This window comes from Rattus norvegicus, chromosome 17, assembly GCF_021556685.1.
Source record: "Rattus norvegicus strain SHRSP/BbbUtx chromosome 17, alternate assembly SHRSP_T2T, whole genome shotgun sequence".
Taxonomy (NCBI): Eukaryota; Metazoa; Chordata; class Mammalia; order Rodentia; family Muridae; genus Rattus; species Rattus norvegicus.
The window spans coordinates 85,546,557-85,570,734 of record NC_141550.1 but is presented as its reverse complement, the minus strand read 5'-3'; the positions used below and the strand labels follow the sequence as shown (position 1 = coordinate 85,570,734).

At 35.1% G+C, this 24,178-nt stretch overlaps 1 protein-coding gene across 1 annotated transcript in view; it reads right to left on the bottom strand.

The window, feature by feature from the left end:
• The window catches only part of Malrd1 (MAM and LDL receptor class A domain containing 1), a 724,504-nt gene that overhangs the window by 359,094 nt on the left and 341,232 nt on the right, over positions 1-24,178 (bottom strand). Inside the window, 2 exon segments of the mRNA NM_001287618.3 lie at positions 17,927-18,140; positions 20,855-20,965. Coding sequence (NP_001274547.3) covers positions 17,927-18,140; positions 20,855-20,965 — 325 coding nt within the window.

Genomic DNA, 24,178 nt, shown 5'->3' with positions numbered 1-24,178 from the left:
TACAGTGTGGCAACAAATATGATTTAGAATTATTTTCAAACAATTTATGATTAACTTCTACTTAAATATTAATGCAGAAATGAAACTTCTGAAAAAATATGTTAGCTAGTATCCAGAGGATGAAAGTACTCGAGAATAAACCTTTGCAACCCATCCACCAGCATTCAAGCAAGTATCACTCCTGAGGATAATGCAGAAAGCTTATTTGACAAGTGTTTGAGTTATCCTGAGGCAGTTTTATCTAAATGAGAATGTGAATGATTTTACTATCAAAACACCAGGAGCCATTCTTTCTAGTACACTGGCCAAAGAAAAACTAATAAAAGAATGTAGAAGACACAGCAATATTCAGAAAAAGAATTCACTGCACAAGAATCTTCGTAAAAGTGCCCTAGGTTCTTTCTATGTAGCATCGGCGGGATATTTCTTACTTATGGACAAATTCTCATCGCAAATCAGATAAATGTGTTTGAATTAATAAACTGTGTTTCTGTGGCTTATGGTGTAAAACTGTGAAATGTACAGGTTTATGGCTATTGTCATATCATTTGGAATTATATACATTTTGTTGTTACTTTTTACCATTTGGAGACAGACTAGTGCTTTTTAGATCTTTCTTCTGCCACATTGAATGTCCTGTGGTAGCTGTTGAATGTCTGAAGACACTTTAGACTGTCTTATCCTGCTGCTGTTTTGGCAAGCACAAACCCTGTACCATTTCCTTGTTCCTATATAGAAGCAGACGTCTCTTTTATAATGTTCCATTATCTGACTTTTTAAATTATCTCATATTTTATTATTTCCATAGAAGGAAAAGTGATACGCAAAATGTATTTGTAATTTAAACACACACATATACACTGGGTAAAATCTGCTGTTAGGCACATGCTATACCACTGTGCTAAATTCCCACCCCAATTCTTGTTTGTTATTAAAACAAAAGATTGGTCAAATTTGGACTCAGTGTGGGTAATGTCTTCATCTGTCTACTTGTAAATGTCTTTGAAATGTCTCTGATTGACCATGTTCTCTCTTTCTCTGATTGATGAGGACTGTCTCTAAGTGATCAAAAGATCACTGAATTACTGTGATATCTGTGTAATTGAGCTTGAGCTCTTTCTGATATACATAAAATTTCTATCTAATGAATGAAAGTAAAACATTTCTTACTATCATATTGTTTCTTACTTCAAGACAGCAATTGTTCAGGAAAAAGTATATACATTCTACTTTATTAAAATTGTACAGAAAACTTACTCTTGAAAAGTCAGCTATGTGTCTATGCTACTAAAAGAAGATATAAAATTATTTTATATTAGCTACTGAAATTGAGAAAATATTTACTCATAAAACAATATTTTTTGTATGGATAGTGCACTCATTAGTTTTCTGTCTACTTGGGACAAGCTAAATTAATACGGGAAATAAATCTTCAGTCAAGAAAATGCCTCCATCAGATTACCTATAGGCAAGTTTGTTGGATATTTTCTGGATTAAAAATTGATATTGGTTGGCCCAGCACACAGGGAGGTAGTGTCACCCATGGGCAGTGGTCCTGAGTTGTGTAAACAGTTTGAGCAAGCCATAAAGAGCAGTCAACAAACCACATGTCTCCTGGCTTCTACATCAGCGTATACCTCTACCCTGCCTTGAGCTTTTCCCCTGACATCCCTCAGTGATAAGAGTCTGATCTGAGGGTTGAAAGCTGAAATAAATCCTTTCCTCCACTAGTTGTTTATGGTGATGTTTTATCACAGTAATTGAAACTCTAAGACAGACTGTGAGAATGCATTTGATTTAAAAATACATTAAAGGAGGATATTTGGAGAATATGCAAGCACAAAGATCAACTTTTCACGCTGAGGAGAGTAGTTTTGATATGCTCTACATTATACAGAAAACATAACATAATAATAAAAGTTTATGTGAGTAAATATCAAATCTCATTTATAACTTGAAAATAGGAATGCCCAAGGCAGGTGTGAGCCAACGTAGCTACAACAGGAAACAGGATTGACTTCACTAAATATGTAAAATCACAAATGTAGTTTCTACACATTTGTAGAACTAACATTTAGTGATTCCCAATTTCCTACATCATTATTAAATTCACCTGAGATTTCTGAATCCTGATGCTATATACTGTGTTCACAGTCAGCAATGCCAACTACTTTGAGACAAGAGCTACCTTTGCATCTGATGATAAGCAGGACTCGTTTTTTGAGGTTTGTTTTGTTTTGTGTTGTTTTTCTCCTTCTCTTTCTATCACTTTTGCAAGTATTCTCCCTTGAACTACTGCTGGTATTTGGGATAATTTACACTATTCCTGTCATTTACACTTTCTATGCTAATATCACAGAGTAAATTTTTATTACCATTATATGAATATAATATTTTATATATTAAATTATATGTTGTATATGTTATACTTGCATGTTAAATATATTATATATGTGTAATCATATAGTCATCATAAAACCTATAAAATATAAATTATATATTGTACATATATTATAGTTGTATGTATAAATATAATATATATATGCATAGTGCCAAGGTTCTCAACATCATAAAACCTATAAAAATATCTTTCTCAAGCCTGAGTTCTCTGTGGCAATCTCTTGGGTGATAACTTCTCTAAAAGATCAGATACTTGTCAAGTTTTAAGTAAATACATGAAGTTTTGAACTTTAAAGCTCCCCTGTCCTTCTTTAACTAAGGATATACAATGAAATTGCTACCAATCCACTCATGAAACCCAGACATTTCCCACAGTTAAGTAATTCTCAGATCTCTAAGGTTCTCCTCCCGATATAAATTAACTTTGTTTTCAATGAAAGTACTTAACACAGATGTCTCTTTAATGGAATACTCAAGTGTCTTCCCATGACCCTCAATTTCTAAAGGTATCTACATCATATACTGTCAGAATATTATCTCTAAAACCAATACTTGATGGTACCACTCTTCTGCTTAGAGTGTTTAAGTGGCTTTAAAAGCATCCATTTCTGGGCATTGCTTCACTTTATTACTGTTTGTCTCCTTTGATTTACATCTAGCTATAACCTACTCTCCAAGTGAATGTTCAAGGCTAACCCCATAAATTCATAATCATCTGCCTCACCTTCGCATCTGTGCAGGCGACCCTGTAATTCCTACCATCTGGGTTTATCCTTTTCCATTTTTATACTGCTACCTCATACTCCTTTTGAGGCATAAGGAACACTAGACCAAATAAATGCACATAACCTGTTGGAATTCTCAGGATGTTCGAATTTTCTAGATAATCAAGAATTACAAAGATCATTGTGATAGTATGATCATAACTAAATTACTTTAGTATCTCTTGGATGGTTAAGGAAAAATTAAAAGTAAAAAACAAACAGTTGGAGAAATAGTGAGTTATAGAGGATTGAGGTGATGGATATGAGGTACTATCAAAGCTTTTAAAAATACCTGACCAACTCATTCAGAATTTGCTAAAGGGTACTAAAGGCATGTATACTCAACGATATCAATCTTCTAATATTTAGCTTTTACTACAAAAAGTAGAACCCTCAGGAAATGGTGCCATCAAAGGCCATGCTAGAATAAACACAGAAAAAATAATTTAGTATTAGAAAAAATTACTATAAAAGAAGACACCTGACAATCACAAAATTTTATTTTTAAATGAGAGGCAGTGTGTAACCCCTGGAAAGAGTTTAAGTGGGAATTGTTTCTCATCTGCTCCACTGTCATAGACACTACCTCTGTCACTTCCCAAGTCACCTAAGTTGTGGGAATGATTTCTTTATTGGCTCATACTTCATTTGTTAATATACTCAGTAACAAATCGAAGAAATTATGCCGTCTGATCCATATGCAGGACCTAGAGGATTTCTTGTATTTTAATAGAGTGGAGTAAGTGCTAGGAAGAAAAACTTTAAAGGTGAGCTCAATTATAAAGGAGTAAAAAACAAAACAAAACAAAACTTTCAGTGTAAACTACATGTTAGATCCAGTTGTAAAGGGCTTGAAGTAATATTTATGATTCATACAACTCTGTAGTTGTTCATAATTTAATCACCTCAACTTTGACATCTTGCTTTTACATGCTTGTAAAAAGATTAGCAGGTTTTCTGTTAAACGTTCATGTTTTCATTATTTAATTAATTGATATTATGTATTTAAAAACTCATATGAGGGAAAAAGAGAAGAAACAGAAGTCACCTGTGGAACTAAAACAGATCTTCAAGAAATTATGGCTATCAAAATTATGATAGATAGATTCTATAAATATATAAATAAGCCAATTACTAGAATAGCATACATGATATTTTGAGTGATTTGTGACTAGTAAGAAAATGATATTAATAATAAACTTTTCCGAAATTTCAAGGATCAATTGATCTTACTGAAGAATTCTAGAAACTATTCAGTACATACACACTGTAAGGAATGACAAATGTCCAGATATTTAGATATTATAATTATCTACTCTAGAAAATCTAGAATGTACAGCATAACATAGTAATGCTATATGTTGACAAAAATAACATATAAGGCAGATATCTAAAATTAATTTTAGCTCGTAAAGCCTCTAAATGAACATGAAATAGTGAATGCCACATATAATCTGTCAAGGTAAAATTATTATGTATACATCTCTTAAATACAGATAGGTTTTTGTATGCTGGAACTGGTAGCCACTGGTGAGAGGAGTCCGAGACTTAAGTAATGGAGAAAACTGTGCTCATGAATCAAAAATCGAAACTCATGGAAGACACTGTTTCTTTCAGATCTGTTATTATTTAATACTATTCTGAACAAATTTATATTTTATATAAATATCTTTCTAAAATATAAACAGAGTATTGCACTGTTGTAGGGAATATCTTCTAGAGACTCAGACTTCCTTCTAGGTTTCATGTCTTTCCTGTTCTATTTCTTTACCACGGTGCCTTGCTGTGGACCAAACACTAATTTATGAGTCTTCCAAACAACAGAACACGTACAAATCAATGGACCAGATGGGGCTCTCGGTGTAGCTCTAGTTATTACAATCAATTACTTTTTGACAAGGATATGAATAACAATATAATAATGAAAAAAATTCAAAGAGAGGGCAGGCCTGAGAGTAATGGGTAGCTATAGGAAAGTAAGGAATTTTAGCTATAACTTAACACCTTACATAAAAATTTAAAAAGGGGTCATCAACTTAAATATAAAATACATGTGATAAAACTTTGAGAAGAACAGGAAAACAAAATTCAGAGGCTTGAACTTCTTCCAAAGTCTTCTAAGTCATTATCCGGAAGAGAAATTATCAATTCATTGGACTTCATCAAAATTAAAAATGTTTGCTGACCAAATCTATGTTGAAGGAATGGAAACTCTATCCGAAGCTTAAGGGTAAAGACTTTTCATACATATATCAATAATGTATAATATGGTCTCAGAAGTGGGCTGGTAAAAATATCACTTAGAAAGAAGGCAATAGAATAAAGAAGCATGTTAATAAAAAGGAAGTGCAAATTCTACACGCACACATACACACATACAGACACTATAAATCCCAGCATTTAAGAGGCAGTGGCAGATATATCTCTGGTCAAGGTCATGCTAGCCACATAATGAATTCCTAGTCAGCCAGCCAGAGGTACCTAGTGCGATTTTAAATCAGAACTACTTAAGAGTTTGTGTCAAAGAAAAACCATGAATATGGTACTCAATATTATTAGAACTAAGAGTAATATAAATTAGCGGTCACTAGTACTTTGACACTCACGAGATGAGCAGGAATAAAAATGGTTACAATATCTAATGTTGTTTAGGTGTTGGGGGAAAAGCACCTACCAATGCTATTGTCATAAAAGATGATATAGTTACTATTGTCAATGACAATGATATCAGTAAGAATCTGTGATAGAATTACTTCAGTTGTATTTTCTTATTTTCTTGTAATTTTCATCAAACAATAATAACATGGAAAACTATGTTTTTTTTGCTAGCAGTGCTTAAAAATTAGGTTCTGAGTATAGTGAAATGACTCCTGATTTGAAGCACAGGCTTCTCTGGCAGAAGACCTGAATTTTTTTCCCCAACACCTAAACAACATTAGATATTGTAACCATTTTTATTCCTGCTCATATCGTGAGTGTCAAAGAACCAGTGACCCTTAATTTATATTACTCTTAGTTCTAATAATATTGAGTACCATTTTCATGGTTTTTCTTTGACACGAACTCTTAAGTAGTTCTGATTTAAAATCTCAAAGCCCACACAGAGATGTATAACCATCTATAACTGAAGTTGCAGGAGATCTAATCCTCTACGGAATGTATACTTACTGGTTTATGAAAAGATTTTGGGCATAGTATTTTGAAAAACTTTCCCTGTGATGTCAATCTTTTGAAAACATAAAATGAATTATATGTATATATGCAAATAATTTGAGGGATCAATAAAAATATTGCAGACATGAATTCTTCTTCTCTATTGACTGAGTGCAAAATTTGGACAATAATATGCTACCATGTTATTCAAAATACGGCTTAAGGAATAGGTGGGATCAGCTCTGATAATTTTGAATAGACAATGAAAGGTTTCTAAGCTCCATTCCGCATCAGGCTTCAGTAATGAGTTCTTAAAGCTTAGGGTAGCTGATCCTTCACCAGAAACCTAGCTTATTAACATTATGATACCTGACCTACTTTCTAACATAATCGCCCAAAGAAAGCAAAAGTTATTCCCAGTTCATGATTAATAAAGTTTCTGAAAACACACCAGTTGTTTTCAAGGTGATGTATCACCTTTATGCAAGCCAATGTTGGGATTAGTGTTTAAACATGACTTAATTATATCCCCCTCTTCGCTCCAGAAGTAATTTGCACTTAACTGTAACTGTCCCTCTCTCACACAGTGGATGCTCTTGCATTTATTCCCTTTACTAGAAATTATTCATCCTCCAAAATTATTCATGTCATTCCTCTTTTTCCTGTGATTCTCCAGGGTCAGGTTTATTAGAATAATCAATATTTCACATACAAATAAAGGCAAGAGAATTTTGGTTCTCATATGTCAGGTGGCATGTGTTAATTACAAATTATTTCCTTAGATTTTATATGCACTTTGACAGAGTGAAAGATGGGGTTTCTAGCATTCAATGATTTAGCTTAGTTTTTTGACTTTGTAACATACATAGAGACACATGCTGAGTAAGAATCAAACTTGAGCCATTGAAATTGGGGTCACCCTGGACAGTCAGCATGCAGGAAGAGTCTCTCTTGTGATGCTAGACATCTCCAACCCTGCCTGAAGTATCCAGGACACATAACTACTATTCTGAAGTATAGCACACTGTGCCAATCAGCTAGGATGGCTTGTAGGTACACACTAAATACAACTTACTTAATTACATTTTCAACTTAGCATGGTTTGTTGGTGACACATGTCCAATATATGTTTGAGTGTCTTACAACTAACAAAAGGCACCCTGCAGTGCCATGTTGCCATGAATGACACAATTTTCTAAATAATGTTTGAGATGAAGAATGAAACTGAATGCAACACTTGGGTTATGCAGAGAAGGTTTGTATTCTGATATGACTAAAAATATAACAAGGGACTGGAGAGACGGCTCAGCAGTTGAGACAACTGGCCACTCTTCCAGAGGTCCTGGGTTCAATTCCCAGACCCACATGGTGCCTCTCAGTCATTTGTTAACTCTAGTTTCCATGCATCTGATGATCTCTTCTGGCTTCTGTGGGTTTCTGTTTATTTTCTTCCTAATAGGGTTAAGCCTCAGGGATGTATTGGTCCAAGGAAGATCGGAAAGATATGAAGAAGTTCTGGACTCTTCCCATGTCTGGCAATTTCAGGCAAGGATGTTATAATAGATTTTGTCAAAATTGACAAGCAGGCAAAAGTTTACTTAGCAACAACATACTACCAAGAAAATGGAACCCTATGAATATTAGGAAGATTTCACATAATTTCTTTAAAAACAAAATTGCAAAACTTCTCATCATAATTAATATGGCAAAAATAACAGTGTTTAAAAATAATTGTAAATCATGACCAAATGACATCACTTATATATTTGTAAGCCTGCTTCAGCATGTAGAGACCTTACTTTTCCTTCCTTTTCTAGCCGTATTGCCCTATTATATTCTCTCTAATGCTGAAAGGGAAGGAACGAGAGTGTTCATGTTTGTTCCTGATGTCAGCAGTAGAGCATCCGTTTCTTTCTCATTAACTATACAATCTGTATATCAGTGTATAGATCAGTATATGTAGATAGACCATGCAACAACACAGGGCACTATTTTCCACATTCCAGGGTAAGAGTTCAAATGTTGGCACAATGTCAATTCATAATGAGTCCTATCTTTACATTTAATGAAATCCCAATGAAATACCTCATGGTTACTGACAACTTGATCATGCATTTATGTGAAGGAAGCAAAAGTCAAAAATGATGAGCAGGTCAGTAAAGAGGAACCAAAGTCATTGACTTCAGGCCTTGCAATGCAGTTTTGCCACAAAGAAGCAAATAGATTAAATAAAAATATGTAAATGTATGAGGTCAGCTAAATGACCAGTGGTAAGGATCTTATGATTTCTCATAGATTCAGACAATGGATCCAAGAAACCATAGTGCACAACATACAAATTCCAAGACTACAGCTCCAAATGATTCAGTATCTACTTCTGTGCTCCATACACACACACACACACACACACACACACACACACACACACACACACACACACAGAGCAAGTAGACATATCCATGCATACATGAATGAACACATAGATGCATAAATAAATAGGATAAATATTTTTAAAGTATACATTTGTATAAAATAATCATTCACAGGTAAATCAAAAAAGACCTGGGTTATTTTTACTACATCATGGTAGAGAAGTGGACATTTGCATGGAAACAAAGAGTGTATACAAATATTCTACTCTTAAGAGTCATGCTACCAGATATTGACCCAATGACATTGACATGGTATTCAAAATTGTATGTATCTGTCTACTTGCTCTGTGTGTGTGTGTGTATGTGTGTGTGTGTGTGTGTGTGTGTGTGTGTGTGTGTGTGTGTGTGTGTGCATGGAGGACAGAAGTAGATACTGAATCATTTACCTGCCAACACAGAGAGAATGTTTTCTACTTAACAGATATTTGTGGTATATGCCTGTGAGAAAATTTTTTATTTTATTTATTGTATATGCTTATAGACTCCCTGATATATAATTGTTCTCTAAACATTTATAAAATTGTATATATACTCCAATTTTTACTCTTGATTATTTACCTGAGTTAAGAAAACATTTAACCACAGATACAAGAATATTGAAATAATTCAACGCATCCTATCAGATCAGTACAGACTAAGGCTGGTCTTCAATAACAACAAAAATGACAGAAAGCCCACATATACATGGAAGTTGAACAATGCTTTATCTAATGATAGCTTGGTAAAGGAAGAAATAAGGAAAGAAATTAAAGACTTTTTAGAATTTAATGAAGGTACCACATAACAAAAATTATGAGAAATATTGAAAGCTCTGAGTGCCTCCAAAAAGAAACTGGAGAGAGCATACATTAGCAGCTTGACAGCACACCTAAAATCTCTAGAACAAAAAGAAGCAAATACACCCAAGAGGAATAAAAGACAGGAAATAATCAAACTCAGGACTGAAGTCAACCAAGTAGAAACAAAAAGGACTATACAAAAACTCAACCAAACCAGGAGCTGGCTCTTTGAGAAAATCAAGACAGATAAACCCTCAGCCAGACTAATCAGAGGACACCGAGACAGTATCCAAATTAACAAAAACAGAAATGAAAAGGGAGACATAATAAAAGAATCTGAGGAAATTCAAAAAATCATCAGATCCTACTACAAAAGCATATATTCAACAAAGCTGGAAAATCTGGAAGAAATGGACAATTTTCTAGACAGATACCAGATAACAAAGTTAAATCAGGATCAGATAAACCATCTAAATAGTCCCATAATTCCTAAAGAAATAGAAGCAGTTATTAAAAGTCTCCCCAAAAAAGAAGCACAGGACCAGATGGGTTTAATGCAGAATTCTATCAGACCTTCAGAAAAGACCTCATACCAATACTGTCCAAACTATTCCACAAAACAGAGACAGAAGGTGCACTACTCAACTATTTTTATGAAGGTACAATTATGCTTATACCTAAACCACACAAAGACCAACAAAGAAAGAGAATTTCATACCAATTTCCCTTATGAATAGTGACACAAAAATATACAATAAAATTCTTGCAAACCAAATCCAAGAACACATCAAAATGATCATCCATCATGATCAAGTGGGTTTATCCCAAGGATGCAGGGATGCTTTAATATACAGGAACCGTCAACATAATCCACTATGTAAACACAATACTATGTAACCTAACTCAAAGAAAAAACACATGATCATTTCAATAGAAGCCAAGAAAGCATTTGGCAAAATTTAACACCCCTTCATGTTAAAAGTCTTCAAGGCACATACCTAAATATAGTAAACATATACAGCAAACCAGTAGCCAACATCAAACTAAATGGCAAGAAACCTGAAGCAATCCCACTGAAATCAGGGACTAGACAAGGCTGCCCACTCTCTCCCTACTTATTTAATATAGTACCTGAAGTCCTAGCCAAAGCAATCAGACAACAAAAAGAGGTCAAAGGGATACAAATTGGAAAGGAAGAAGTCAAAATATCATTACTAGCAGATGACATAGTATACTTAAGTGACCCCAAAATTTCCACCAGAGAACTACTAAGCCTGATAAACAACGTCAAAAAAGTGGCTGGGTATCAAAGGATAAACAGGCTGAGAAAGACATTAGGGAAATGACACCCTTCACAATAGTTCCGAATAACATAAAATACCTCAGTGCACTCTAACCAAGCAAGCAAAAGATCTGTATGACAAGAACTTCAAGTTTCTGAAGAAAGATATCCAAGATCTCAAAAGATGGAAAGACTTCCCATACTCATGAATTGGCAGGATTAATATAGTAAGAATGGTTATTTTGACAAAAGCAATCTACAAATTCAATGCAATCTCCATCAAAATTCCAACTCGATTCTTCATAGAGTTAGAAAAAGCAATTTGCAAGTTCATTTGGAATAACAAAAAACCCAGGATAGCTAAAACTATCCTCAACAATAAAAGAACTTCTGGGGGAATCATCATCCCTGACCTCAAGCAGTATTACAGAGTAGTAGTGTTAAAACTGAATGGTATTTGGTACAGATATAGGCAGGTAGATTAATGGAATAGAACTGAAGACCCAGAAATGCACCCAGACACCTATGGTCACTTGGTCTTTGACAAAGGAGCTAAAACCACCAAGTGGAAAAAAAGATAGAATTTTCAACAAATGGTGCTGGTTCAACTGAAAGTCAGCATATAGAAGTATGTAAATTGACCCATTCTTATCGCCCTGTACAAATCTTAAGTCCAAGTGGATCAATGACCTCCACATAAAACCAGATACACTCAAACTAATGGAAGAAAAAAATGGGGAAGAATTTGGAACACATGGGGACTAGGGAAAATTTCCTGAAGAAGACACCAATGGTTTATGCTTTAGGATCAAAAATTGATAAATGGGACTTCATAACACTGCAAAGCTTCTGTAGGGCAAAGGACACTGTTATTAGGCCAAAACAGCAACCATCATTAGGCCAAATCAGCAACCAACAGATTGGGAAAAGGATCTTTACCAATCCTTCATCTGATAGAGGGCTAATATCTAATATACACAAAGAACTTAATTTAGCCAAGAATTTAGACTCCAAAGAGCTGAATAACTCTATTAAACATGGGATACAGAGCTAAACAAAGAATTCTCCACTGAGAAATATTGAATGGCCGAGAAGCACTTAAAGAATTGTTCAACATCCTTACTCATCAGGGAAATGCAAATCAAAACAACCTTGAGATTCAACCTCACATCAGTCAGAATGGCTAAGATCAAAACCTCAGGTGAAAACAGTTGCTGGCAAGGATGTGGAGAAAGAGGAACACTCCTCCACTGTTAGTCAGACTGCAACCTGGTACAATCACTCCGGAACTCAGTCTGGAGATTCCTCAGAACATTGGACATTGTACTACCTGAGGACCCAGCTATACCTCTCTTGGGCATATACCAAAATGATGCTCCAACATACAACAAAGACACATGCTCCACTATGTTCATAGCAGCCTTATTCATAATAGCCAGAAGCAGAAAAGAATCCCCAGATGCCCGTCAACAGAGGAATAGATACAGAAAATGTGGTATATCTTCACAATGGAGTACTAATCTTCTATCAAAAACAACAACTTTATAGATAGCAATGAATATCCTAGTAAGATCACCAGTGGAAGGGGAAGCCCTGGGTCCTGCTAAGACTGAACCCCCCAGTGAACGTGATTGTTGTGGGGAGGGCAGCAATGAGGAGAGGATGGGGAGGGGAACACCCATAAAGAAGGGGAGGGGGAGGGGTTAGGGGGATGTTGGCCCGGAAACCGGGAAAGGAAATAACACTCGAAATGTAAATAAGAAATACTCAAGTTAATAAAAAAAACAAAACAAACAAAAAAAACCAAAACGACTTCATAAAATTTATAGGCAAATAAATGGAGCTAAGAAATATCATCCTGAGTGAGGTAACCCAATCATAAAAAAAAACCACATGGTATGACTCAGTGATAAGTGGATATTAGTCCAAAAGCTCGGATTACTGAAGATACAATCCACAGACCACATGAAGCTCAAGAAGGATGACCAAAGTGCAGATGATTCACTCCTTCTTTTTTTTTAATTAACTTGAGTATTTCTTATTTACATTTCAAATGTTATTTTCTTTCCCGGTTTCCCGGCAAACATCCCCCTAATCCTGAGAGACACAGCCAAAGCATGTCAAATACAGAAGGGAATGCTAGCAGAAAACAATTGAACTGAGAACTGGACCCCCCTTCGGAGGAATTAGAGAAAGGATTGAAAGAGCTGAAGGTGTTTGCAACCCCATAAGAACAACAATACCAACCAACCAGAGCTCCCAGGAATTAAACCACTACCCAAAGACTACAAGTAGAAAGACCCATGGCTCCTGTCAAGGAGGATGGCCTTGTTGAGCACAAATGGGAGGAGAAGTCCTTGGTCCTGCCAAGGCTGGACCCCCCAGTATAGAAGAATGTCAGGATGGTAAGATGGAAAGAGGGGTCTTTGGGGAGGGGAACACCCTTATATAAGAAGACAGAGATGGGGAGAATAAGGGGCTTATGGACGGGAAACCAGGAAAAGGAATAATATTTGAAATGTAAATAAAAAATATCCAAAAAAAAAAGAAAAATATTTAACCATTTTCCACATTACTTAAGTACTTCTTAACAAAACCCATAATTTTTCATAACTTGTTTTATGACTGCTCAGATCAAAATATTTACAAATTCTATTGTGGATTTTGTGTGGGAAGCACAGAGGTTATTAAAATATCTTTCAAATTCTAATAGAAAATTTCCTGTCTTCTAATTGACTCCAGCCTGTTTCCAAGCATGTAGTAATGTGCCTTTAACATACATAAACTTTTTAAATTAGCTTAATGTTTAAATACATAATTTCTATTGTCTTTATATGCATATAGTCTCCATGTTGAAAATGAAGAGGAAATTAAAACTGTTCAATAGTGATATAATTTCCTGATAACTTGGCAAAACTCAAGTGTTTTGATATTCCTCCTATACTAGCTGTCAAATAATGATAATATATTTCCAATTAAAATATTTTAAGGAAGCTTAGTAGGGTGTTTAATGCCTAAATCCCAATACTTTTATAGTGGGATATACTTTTATCCTAAGTTTAGTGACAGACTGGACTGTGTAGCAAATTTGAGGCTAGTTTCTCAGCAACCCTCTATCTGAAATGTTTAATGAAATACAATAAAATGATAAGAAGCCAAAACAGTAATTGTTTTACTGACAACGTTTATATCAATTATAGTAAATTAAGGATTTACAGATGTTAGATATACAAATCACTTTGGGAGACTATTTCCAAAATTTTAGAAATGTTATTCAAATGCTAAAGCAGCTAATGCTTTTCAGTTCTCTGAAAGTTTGGGATTTCTCAGTTTATATGAAGTTTCATCAAATTAAGGCAACAAGTAAGTTTGTATTATAGTGTGTTATCTTCTACTCCAGGATGAGACACAGTGTATGCTCCTACTTCTTCATTCTTTGTCCTATTTTAGATGTTACTCTTTTAACTAATGATCACGCTTTAGGGGTTATAATTTTCTTCAGTGGTGATACATATTCAAGGTATATATAAATTTTTCAATAAAGAAGGTAGATTTAAGCCCAAACTCTAATCGGTTTCTGAAATCAGTTACTAGGGTGATTCTTTTTATTGTTTCTTTCAATTATTCTAGATCTAAGTAGAATATCAAAGTTTATAGCATGTGCAGGAGAGTAACGGTGCCCATAATTCTTGCAGCATATTCTAGCCACTGTAATTACAATGAAACATCCAAGACCCGTTGTCTTGGAATGCATTAGAATATTTAGAGTCTATAATAAAAGCAAAGAAGGCTATGGAAGAACAGATCCCACTTCTGTAGTTAGAGCCAGGTCAAAAATGGTTACTTTGTGTATGGGGAGGCATTTTTAACATTTTATTGTCCATTTTTCCTGAGAAACTTAAAACATTTTGTAAGATGATGTCATTATATAGGTGGAGGCAGGTACAGGATAGAAGGAGGCCTGTCATTGGACCAGAAGGAAAGATGAACGGGAGAAAAATTTTAGAGGGGGGAGGAGACTGGAACAAGAGGAACATGGAGGCGGATGTTAAGATTCCTCTGTGCACATTTACAGGTTGTTGTGAATATTCTTTTTTTTTTTTTTTGGTTCTTTTTTTTCGGAGCTGGGGATCGAACCCAGGGCCTTGCGCTTCCTAGGTAAGCGCTCTACCACTGAGCTAAATCCCCAGCCCCGTGAATATTCTTAAGGGATGGATGTATACAGAGCTTTGTATGTCTAGATGAGCAAATAATATATTCACAATTCTAGATAGCCCCACTAAAACTTTCAAAGCGTTTAATGATATGCTCATCCCCAAAACATTCTGAAAGGTGGGCATAATATCTTGTGGCAATAATCTCATGACTTGAGAGGTAAGAAAGGAGGATTTTAAGTTCAAATCCGGCCTCAGCTATATAGTGAGGCTGAGGACAATCTGGCTCCATGTCAAGAGAGCAGACATGTCGATTGCAATATCAGCTGCTGAGTATGGTAGGGAAAGACAGACAGAAGAATGGAGGGAGGCATGGAGAGGAAGGAAGAGGCGAGGACAAAAGAGGAGAGGAGAAAGGTAGAGAAGGCACTGAGAAACTGTCGGAAGGATTAACCCTTCCCTGTGGCTGGATCCTACACAAGAGTGTTCAAGAGACAAAGTTTTCAACATATGTCTTTTAGTATATACCAAATTTTCAAAGTGCTAAAATTTTAAAATATTAATATTAAAGCATTAGAAAAATTTAATCAGTAGGAAATTATACTGAAAATACATTAAAATATATATTTCAAAGTGACAAAGGCCACATTACACGTGGTTCTCATAAACATATCAACTCTGTTTAACTAATACATTGTTAAATTAGTATTTTATTCAAAGGAAAACGACATTAAAGAAACTACACAATCATTTGATGTGAAATTTAACTAACGTCTAGCAGAAAGTATTCAAAGGTAAAAGATTTTAATAGTTACATATTAATAAATACAGTATTCAATAGAAAGTATTAAAATATTTTGCCATATTTTATACATTTGTATTTTATTTTCACATATTCAAATAACAAATATCTGTGTGACATAAAGAAAAGTCTATAGCAATAATTATTTTGTAGATGAATGTATGCATGTGCACAGCATATATATGTGTTCATGTGTGTACACATGTACGGAGAAGTGTTCACTGTCCATGCATGTGTGTGCATGAGTGGAGAGGCTGGAATTTGATTTTAGGCATCTTCCTCAATCACTCTTCAACTTATTATTTTGATACATGGTTTCTCATGGAGTTTGGAGGTCACTATTGGTTAGATTGTCTGACCAATGAGGATCCACTTGCCTTCATCACCCAGTGCTGTGTTTTGGAAATTTCTTGTTTCTTTGGAGACTCAGTTGTATGCTGTGATGTTTTTCTAGAAACTGTCTTATGATTGAATGTTTTTGTTTAAGTAGACATGTGGGAGAATGTTTTGCTGAGAATAGACACATGGTATTTTTCTGGAAGCTACCTGGAAACGGGACATGTGATGTTTTGAGAGTGTTTTAGAGCAGACACTTGAGAGAACATGTGATGTTTGGAAAGGGTATAAATATAGCCCAACAGATGGTGGACAATGTTGTGTGGTATTGGTTCACCTTGCCACTCTTTGCTGATCATTGTTTGTTGTGACTTCATAAAGAGAAACACACAAAAGAACTTATATTGGTGTTCTGGAGGTTTCTTGCTGCTGTCACAGACTCCAGCAGATTGGCAGAGCCTCATGGTTTTTTCTAGATTGAACTGTAATTGCCAATTCATGAACAGTGGTTTTGATTGGATTGAATTCCACTACTGATTTGTGTGAACTGGATTGTTGCTATCATGACAATGAAGACAGTAATTTCCACCAAAAACCTACTTCTAAATAGGCCCATATCCTCCTTTGCCCTATTAACCTTTGAATTCCACTACCTCTGGTGGGGGGTCAGCTAAATGGAAGTTAAAGCATTTAAGAACCCTTATTAAAAATCCTACACCAGACCTGTGCTATTATCTTTTGCATGCTTGCTGGGGACTCAAATTCAGGTCCTCATGTTTACACAGCACACGCTTTACAAGCCAGGCTGTCTCCCAGGCCAATAACTTATCTGAAGGATTCAGTTTTGAACACAGTAGTGTGGTAGCTTAAACAGAGCATGGATCATAAATCAAAGCAGTTGGACGCTAGGACCAGGTTAGTACCAGTTTTATGAATTTTGATGAAGCCTATTCTAGTCCTACTGGTAGGTTGACCTATGACAAGTACCATTAATATTTGTCCTCTAAGAGTTTACATGAAGATCAAGCAGAGATAAGTAAATAAAGACTTTAAAAAAAAGTTCTATGTAACAATTGATTCTGATACTAAAATGGTTCTTTGAAAGTGCAGGTTTGGTTCCAAGAAGCAGATAATATTTGACAGTTATAGTTCAGAAGTGATAGCAGTAGAATGACCCATAAACCTTCATTTGGACAATATACGATCACTTCATTTACAATGCAATGAAGCAAACTTAGATTGTGTCACACAATGATACCGAATCACCTCATTGAGCACAGATGGGTCTCTTAGCTACGGGCTTTTTAATAGGTACTGTCTTGTATAAGGTGAACTCAAACAACAGCTCTACAGATGTACTCTGTATATACTATGGTAGAATGCTTCATCACTTTAATATATATTGAGAACATTCTTTTATTTTCTTTATCAATATATCATGCCTGATCATGCATGTAAATAAATGCCAACCTTTCAAAATCTATAAAAGTACGCATGCTCATCAGTCCATATCAATAGACTTTGACGTGAGCTTAGCCTCTTTTTTCAAAGACATTGTTTCATATGGTAAATAGCTGTTTCTCTACCTACTTTCCAATTTAGCTCTAATTACCATATACCTTCATGCAAAAAAAAAAAAAAGGGCCATCCATCAGTTTTCCATGAATTGCATTCAAAGCTAAGTACTGAAAAGGAGAAAGGAAGCCATTTAAACAATTAAATCAATATGGCTGCACCTACTACTGAGATCTACTACTGAGATTAAAATTTTATATTGCAATCGTAAATGCCATGTAGAGACCACAAAAACTCATTTCTACTTACCACAGATGAACATGGTCTCATCTGAATTATCAGCACAATCGTTCACAAAGTCACACAGTTTGTCCTTTTCAATGCAGTGCTTGTTAGCACACATGAATTCATCAGGGGTGCACTTTCTGTTTGTGCTAAGTAACGGGGAGCAATTCTGAAAGGAAACATCATCCACTGCCACATCTCCTATGTAACTGACACCACGTTTTGCCCTAAAGACAATCTGAAAAGATAAAATGAATAAGGAAATCCAATCAAGACAAAGAAAAACCAATTAGCATTATGTTGCCAAGAAGTTTAGAACTAAAACAAACATGACCTATCAAGCACCCCTAGCTTGACTCTCACAACAGATACCGAGCAATATAAGCATCCGCCATGATAATGGCTCAGAATGGTCCAGAAGGAAATAGCAGCATTAAAGTCTAATATACCGAGTGCCCGAGAGTATGAGAAAATAAACACTACTGCCTAATATATGCATAGTACTTAGCATTTAGTGCCTAGACCCACGTCTACTCCCTGAGTTGCAAGAGCAGCAAGACTTGCCCAGACAGGCACTTCTGTGTTCCAATTTATAAACTGAATATGTACCCACAACATTATAAATAGGGTTACATGTCTGTCAAAGTTAAGTGAGTAGATACATTTAAATACATGACAAAGTCTTCAGTGCTCACACGTACACACATGTATGTGCGGTTGTTTGTGTATATATACACATATATATATGTATATGTGTGTGTTTATCTGTGTATCTGTGTATCTATGTATATGTTTATATGATTGCTCTGGTTATTATAATAAAAAAAACTGTGTTTAAATATAGGACTCTCCTCAAAAGAGTCTGCAGACTTCTCATGCTGCTTCAGCATGAGAAAGTAGAGAGGGAAGGAGGGAGGATTGGAGGGAAGGAGGGAGGGAGGGAAGGTCAAGGTTATATCTTGTCATTCTCCTGAGTCTAAAGGGAAAGGAATCCTATGACTGAAGAATCATGAACATGTGTGCTCACCACTGGACCCTCTCAATGTATTTTTCATAGCAGATTCTCAATGCATTGTTACTGAAGGGATGAGTGGATCATAAGAAAAAGCATGCATTTACATGTTGTGCTGGTTTGAGTAAGAATGGCCCCCATTGACTCGGGTGTTTGAATGACTCTGGTGTTTGAATGCTTGGTAATAGCAAGCAGCACGATTAAGTGTAGACTTGTTGAAGTAGCTTTGTTCTTGTTGGAGAAATTGTGTCACTGTGGAGTTGAGCTTCGAGGTCATATATATGCTCACACTACATCTGGTGTACGGTCTCCTTCTGCTGCTTTCTGAACAAGATGTAGAACTCTCACCTCCTTCTCCAGCACCATGTCTGCCTGCACTCTGCCATGGTTGCCAACATGATGATAACAGACTAAACCTCTGAGTAGAAGCCAGCCCCAATTAAATGTTTTCTTTTGTAAGTGTTGTACACTTAAGTCATGTTGCCCGTTTATAGCAAAAAACCTAAGACACATGCCATCCATACTTAAAGATTTGTTCAATATGAATAAAACTTTAAACCAATTTCAAGGTGTAAAGTTTTTTGAATCATGGAAAAAACTATATCCATGTTTCTACGTGCTAAATAATCACTTAATGTCCTTTGAACACAATTTTCCATATTAATAGTCTATGTACAGAACTGATAAATATTTTAGGTGACTTGAAAACATATATTTGACAGGATTGGACCCATTTAAGTATTCTTGCTGAGATTTTTTCCACTGAAAGCCTATTGAAATTGAATATCTAATCTCCTTCTAATGATAAGTCTTATATGTAAAGTCATTAATTTATTCTCAAACTTTCATTTCCTTGGGTAGAGCTTCCTCCTATCCACATACTAAACTATCTCTAAACGCTTAATAAGGAAACTAGATAGTCTTAAAGAGGGCAAAAGAATAAGGCATTTATTCCACAGCCCATGTAACATTTCAGGAAATTGGGCGTAGAGCATCAAGCCTTATACATGTACATCAGGCAGAGCTTCCACTATTGAAAACAACTGCTTTAACAGGAAGGATCATAGACATATTTACTATGTATGCACAACCACCATGCCTACTTGTGATAAACAAACAAGACAGAAAATACAATATTTAACAATTTAATTCAAGTGATGTTATCACTTGAATATTTTCAAATTCCTGGAACTTGCCTCCACATTCTTAAAGTAAATTTTAAAGAAAAAAGAGAATCTTCCCCTGCATAAATAGGATGGGCTCTTGCTTCATTTCTCTTAATAGCCAAGACTCCTTTTATCTTAATAGCCAAGAAGTAAATTTAACTCTAATCCAAACTACAGATCTTGTAATTTTAATGTGACCCCCAAATAGAAACCAACAGTAAATATCTTTTCACATTGTGATATTCATTATTTTTAATATTGTTATCCTTTGTAATATTTTAAAATTTACATTGTTGGATATGTATTATTATACAGATGTTAAAATCTAAATAAAGACATATATACCAGGATTTGCTTACAAAATTATTTTAATTACACAAATTAACTCAGTATAAGAAGGTTCAACCATTAAATAAAGTTTCGAAGATGGCTTTTGAAGTCACATTTAAATGATTGTACTAAAATCTCTGAATTTCGAATCTCAGTATCTGGGGAGATATTTTTTCAGTGTGAGAAGCTTGCTAGAGTAAGAGATGATCATCACTCAAATTAAGTGTACCTAGAAGTGTAACTGTCTAATTGGGAGAAGTTATGGCTTTCTAAAATGGTACATTCTTTATGGAAAATGCCATATGGGCTGTTAAATGTTCTGCATACACAGTGCATCAAATTGGAAATGTGAAGAAATGAAGATAATGGGAAGAAGAGATAAATTAGTATTCAAGACAAAAATTAACAAAGCTCTTTCTTTACAAACTCCCTTGGATCACAGACCTCCACGTGTGAATGGATGCCTAAAAACACTTCTGCTTTCTTCCACCGTGGACCTTGCTGTCCACTCTGAGCCCACACTTTGGAAATCGCAATTCCCGTCTTGATGAGTACCTGCAGAGATAAATCAAGTAATAGGTTTTTAAACACTTAGGCTTTTAACATGTGGGATTTTATGGTTTTGAATACCCACATGTAGTCCCTGAGAGAAAAATCTGAGGCACATTTCCATTAGATATCTTAGTTTCCTACTGTGACCACAGCGCACTGTAGCCCAGGGGGAATCTCACAAGTTCTGTGTGGTGATGTGATAAAGGTGCTCATGAGTACCTGTCAATGAAATCGTACGTATCCAGGCATCCTTTTATTAGGACTCCAACTCTACTGGCTTTATGAAAAATGTGGCAGCAGCAGCTGATATGCTATATATTAAATAATATGTGGATGATTGAAAGAAAAGTATTAGCTCACCTACTAGAACACTCTTTTGAGGTTGACTTCTCTAACTGATTTTAGCAGACAGTTATCTCATAATGCAAGGGCAGCATAGCAGCCCAGATGAGTGTTGTGTGTGAACACTGCCCACTCCGTATGAATTCCTTGCTCAATGCTCTTGAAGCCAACAAAGCCATTGTACTTGCTACAGTTGTACTTTACTCTCCCCTGAAGGTGCATGAAAATCAGGTTGCATCGTAAGTGGTATCACTGGGAATGAGTGAAAACCTTGAGGATCATCCTAGCAGTACCTTTTAGGTCACTGAGTTTGTGACCTTAATGAAGATCATGGGACCCAGACCCATTTTTCCCTCCTCTCTATTCAGGTTACAAAGGTTTTACTCCACCTAAAGTCTTTTCATGATGTGTTGTCTTACCATAAGCCCACAAGCTTTGAAGCTACGCACCAACCTACAGACTTCAAAGCACAATGTCAAATAAACCTTTCCTCTTTATAGATGAACTAAAGTCTTTGTTATAGCAATAGCATAACACTGTACTCACTATGAATGAGGACTCGGATTACTCTTGTTAGACTAGACAATTACTGCAATAATTGTGGCTCTGATTTTAAAATGATGCATATTAAAACACCAAGAGTATAACTGAGCATAAATGCTGGTGAATATCAGTCATCCCAGGAGAATGAGGCAGGCAGAGCATAAGTAAGAGGGTAGGGAAGACTGCAAAAATAATTAAGACAACCACTGACAATATAATGAGGACCTATCTCAAAACAAAAGCAAAAGCAAACATTCATACAAACATACACATACATACATACTTACATACACACACACACACACACACACACACACACACAGAGAGAGAGAGAGAGAGAGAGAGAGAGAATCAATCAGATCAATATGATCAGTGTTACAGTATTAAAATAAGTAAGATGTTTTATTTTTAAAATTAAAAAAAAGATTACTCTTTTAAATCTAATTTATAAAATTGAGATTTAGATCAAATTCAGGGTTTTAACTACTAAAAAGAAAGTAACAGGCTAGTGAGATGACTAAAAGGTAAATGCATTTGATTCACAAGAATGACAAACATGCTGGATCTTACGTAAGAAGGTTATAAGTCCTGAAAGTTCTCCGTTGTCCACACACATGTACTTGCACTCACACACCATACATATAAACAACAATAATAAATAAAAATAATGTAAATTAATGGTGTCATACTTTACAGATTCACATGAGTTAGTTTCTACAACTAGTATTACCATAGTAAAATATTGCTAGAAATGATGGCATCAAATTCTTGCTGTATGAGTATCTAATTCTGCAAAATCAAAAATCATAATCATCATTAAAATAAATCCATTCCTGAAGCATGTTAAAAGAATATTTAGGAAAAAAGTCTTTGTATTAATGCCACATGAATGGTAGTATTAACAATGAGTGACAACCTATAAAGTGATATATAATGAAATATTTAATGTGCAACCATGAGCAAACATAGGATATATGTATATATATGTATATATACAATTTTTATTATATATTTTTATTTTTAACTGGTTACTTTTTAATCTCTATCACAAATATACTGTTTATAATGTTCATACTACTAATGGAAATGCTAAGTAATTTATAATGATTATTTTGACTAAAATAAAGTGTGTGCATACATGTGGGGGACACATGCCTGTGGAGTCCCGTATTACTGTTCACCTTTGGTGTTTTGAGGCAGGGTTTTTCATCAAACCCCAAGCTCATGGGTTTAACCTGGTTAACCAGTCAAGTGCAGAGTAGGTATTACAGGAGAGCTGCTAAGCCTGGCCTCTCTGCATGGCTTCTGGTGGTCCCAACTCAATTCCTTGTGTTTCCATGGCACAGAATTTAACCACTGATACCAATGAAAGGCAAATGAAAATCATACCTCCGTCATAATTTTTAGGCAGTTTTACGTTATTAAACAAATGCATACATCTATGCGTGGAAATACACATTTATAAGATACTGCTCACTGGAAGGCTAACCTGCCTTATATTGTGACTTCCAACTTAGTGTTCTCACGGGGTTTCTGAGTGTGTAAACGAGTCAGACTCCAAATCTTCTGCTTTCTTTTGTGGTTTTTCTCCTTCTGTTGGTCTTTCATGCCTGAAATTGATGTGTTTTATTCTATTTTATTAGTTTATTTTATTATGTTATACTTATAAAATTTATGCACGAATCAATATAAATTTAGCAAGTAATGTGAAGGTTAACAACATAACTGCCATTTATGCCTGTTGGGAGAGAGAAAAATCAGTTCTCTCCAATTAATGACAACACTGGGCATATGAACCACGGGGCTTATGCTCAGGAACACTGCCGAAAATTAGTGAACCCCACAGCTTCATTTGCTTTTATTTGGGTTTGTTGTCGTTTTGTTTTGTTTTTCTTTTCGGGTAATGTTCCGTTCTGTATTCTACGTTTTGAGCATTTTGTTGTTGTATATGGTTTTTGGTTTGATTTTGAGGATGAACTGAAAGTTGGGTAGGCAGGAGAAGAGGATCTGGACAAACTTGAAAGAGGGAAAATTATGATCAAAATATCATTAAACTGAAACATTATTTTATATAATAAAAATAAAAAGATCTGATGTTGAGAATAAACCGAGGTCATCTCCCACCTTTGAAAAGAAAGAAGACTTATCATCTACTTTAAATAAGGTGAGTCTTACAGAGCTAAACTAAATTTTCCATTAAAAAATCCCTAATAATATCATTTTAAAGAAAATATGTTTATATGGGTTTTAGAGGAAAAATTTAATATTTTTCTGAAAGTTCTAGAACAAAACAGTCCTAAGTGTGAATCAATCATACTTATTACAAAAACA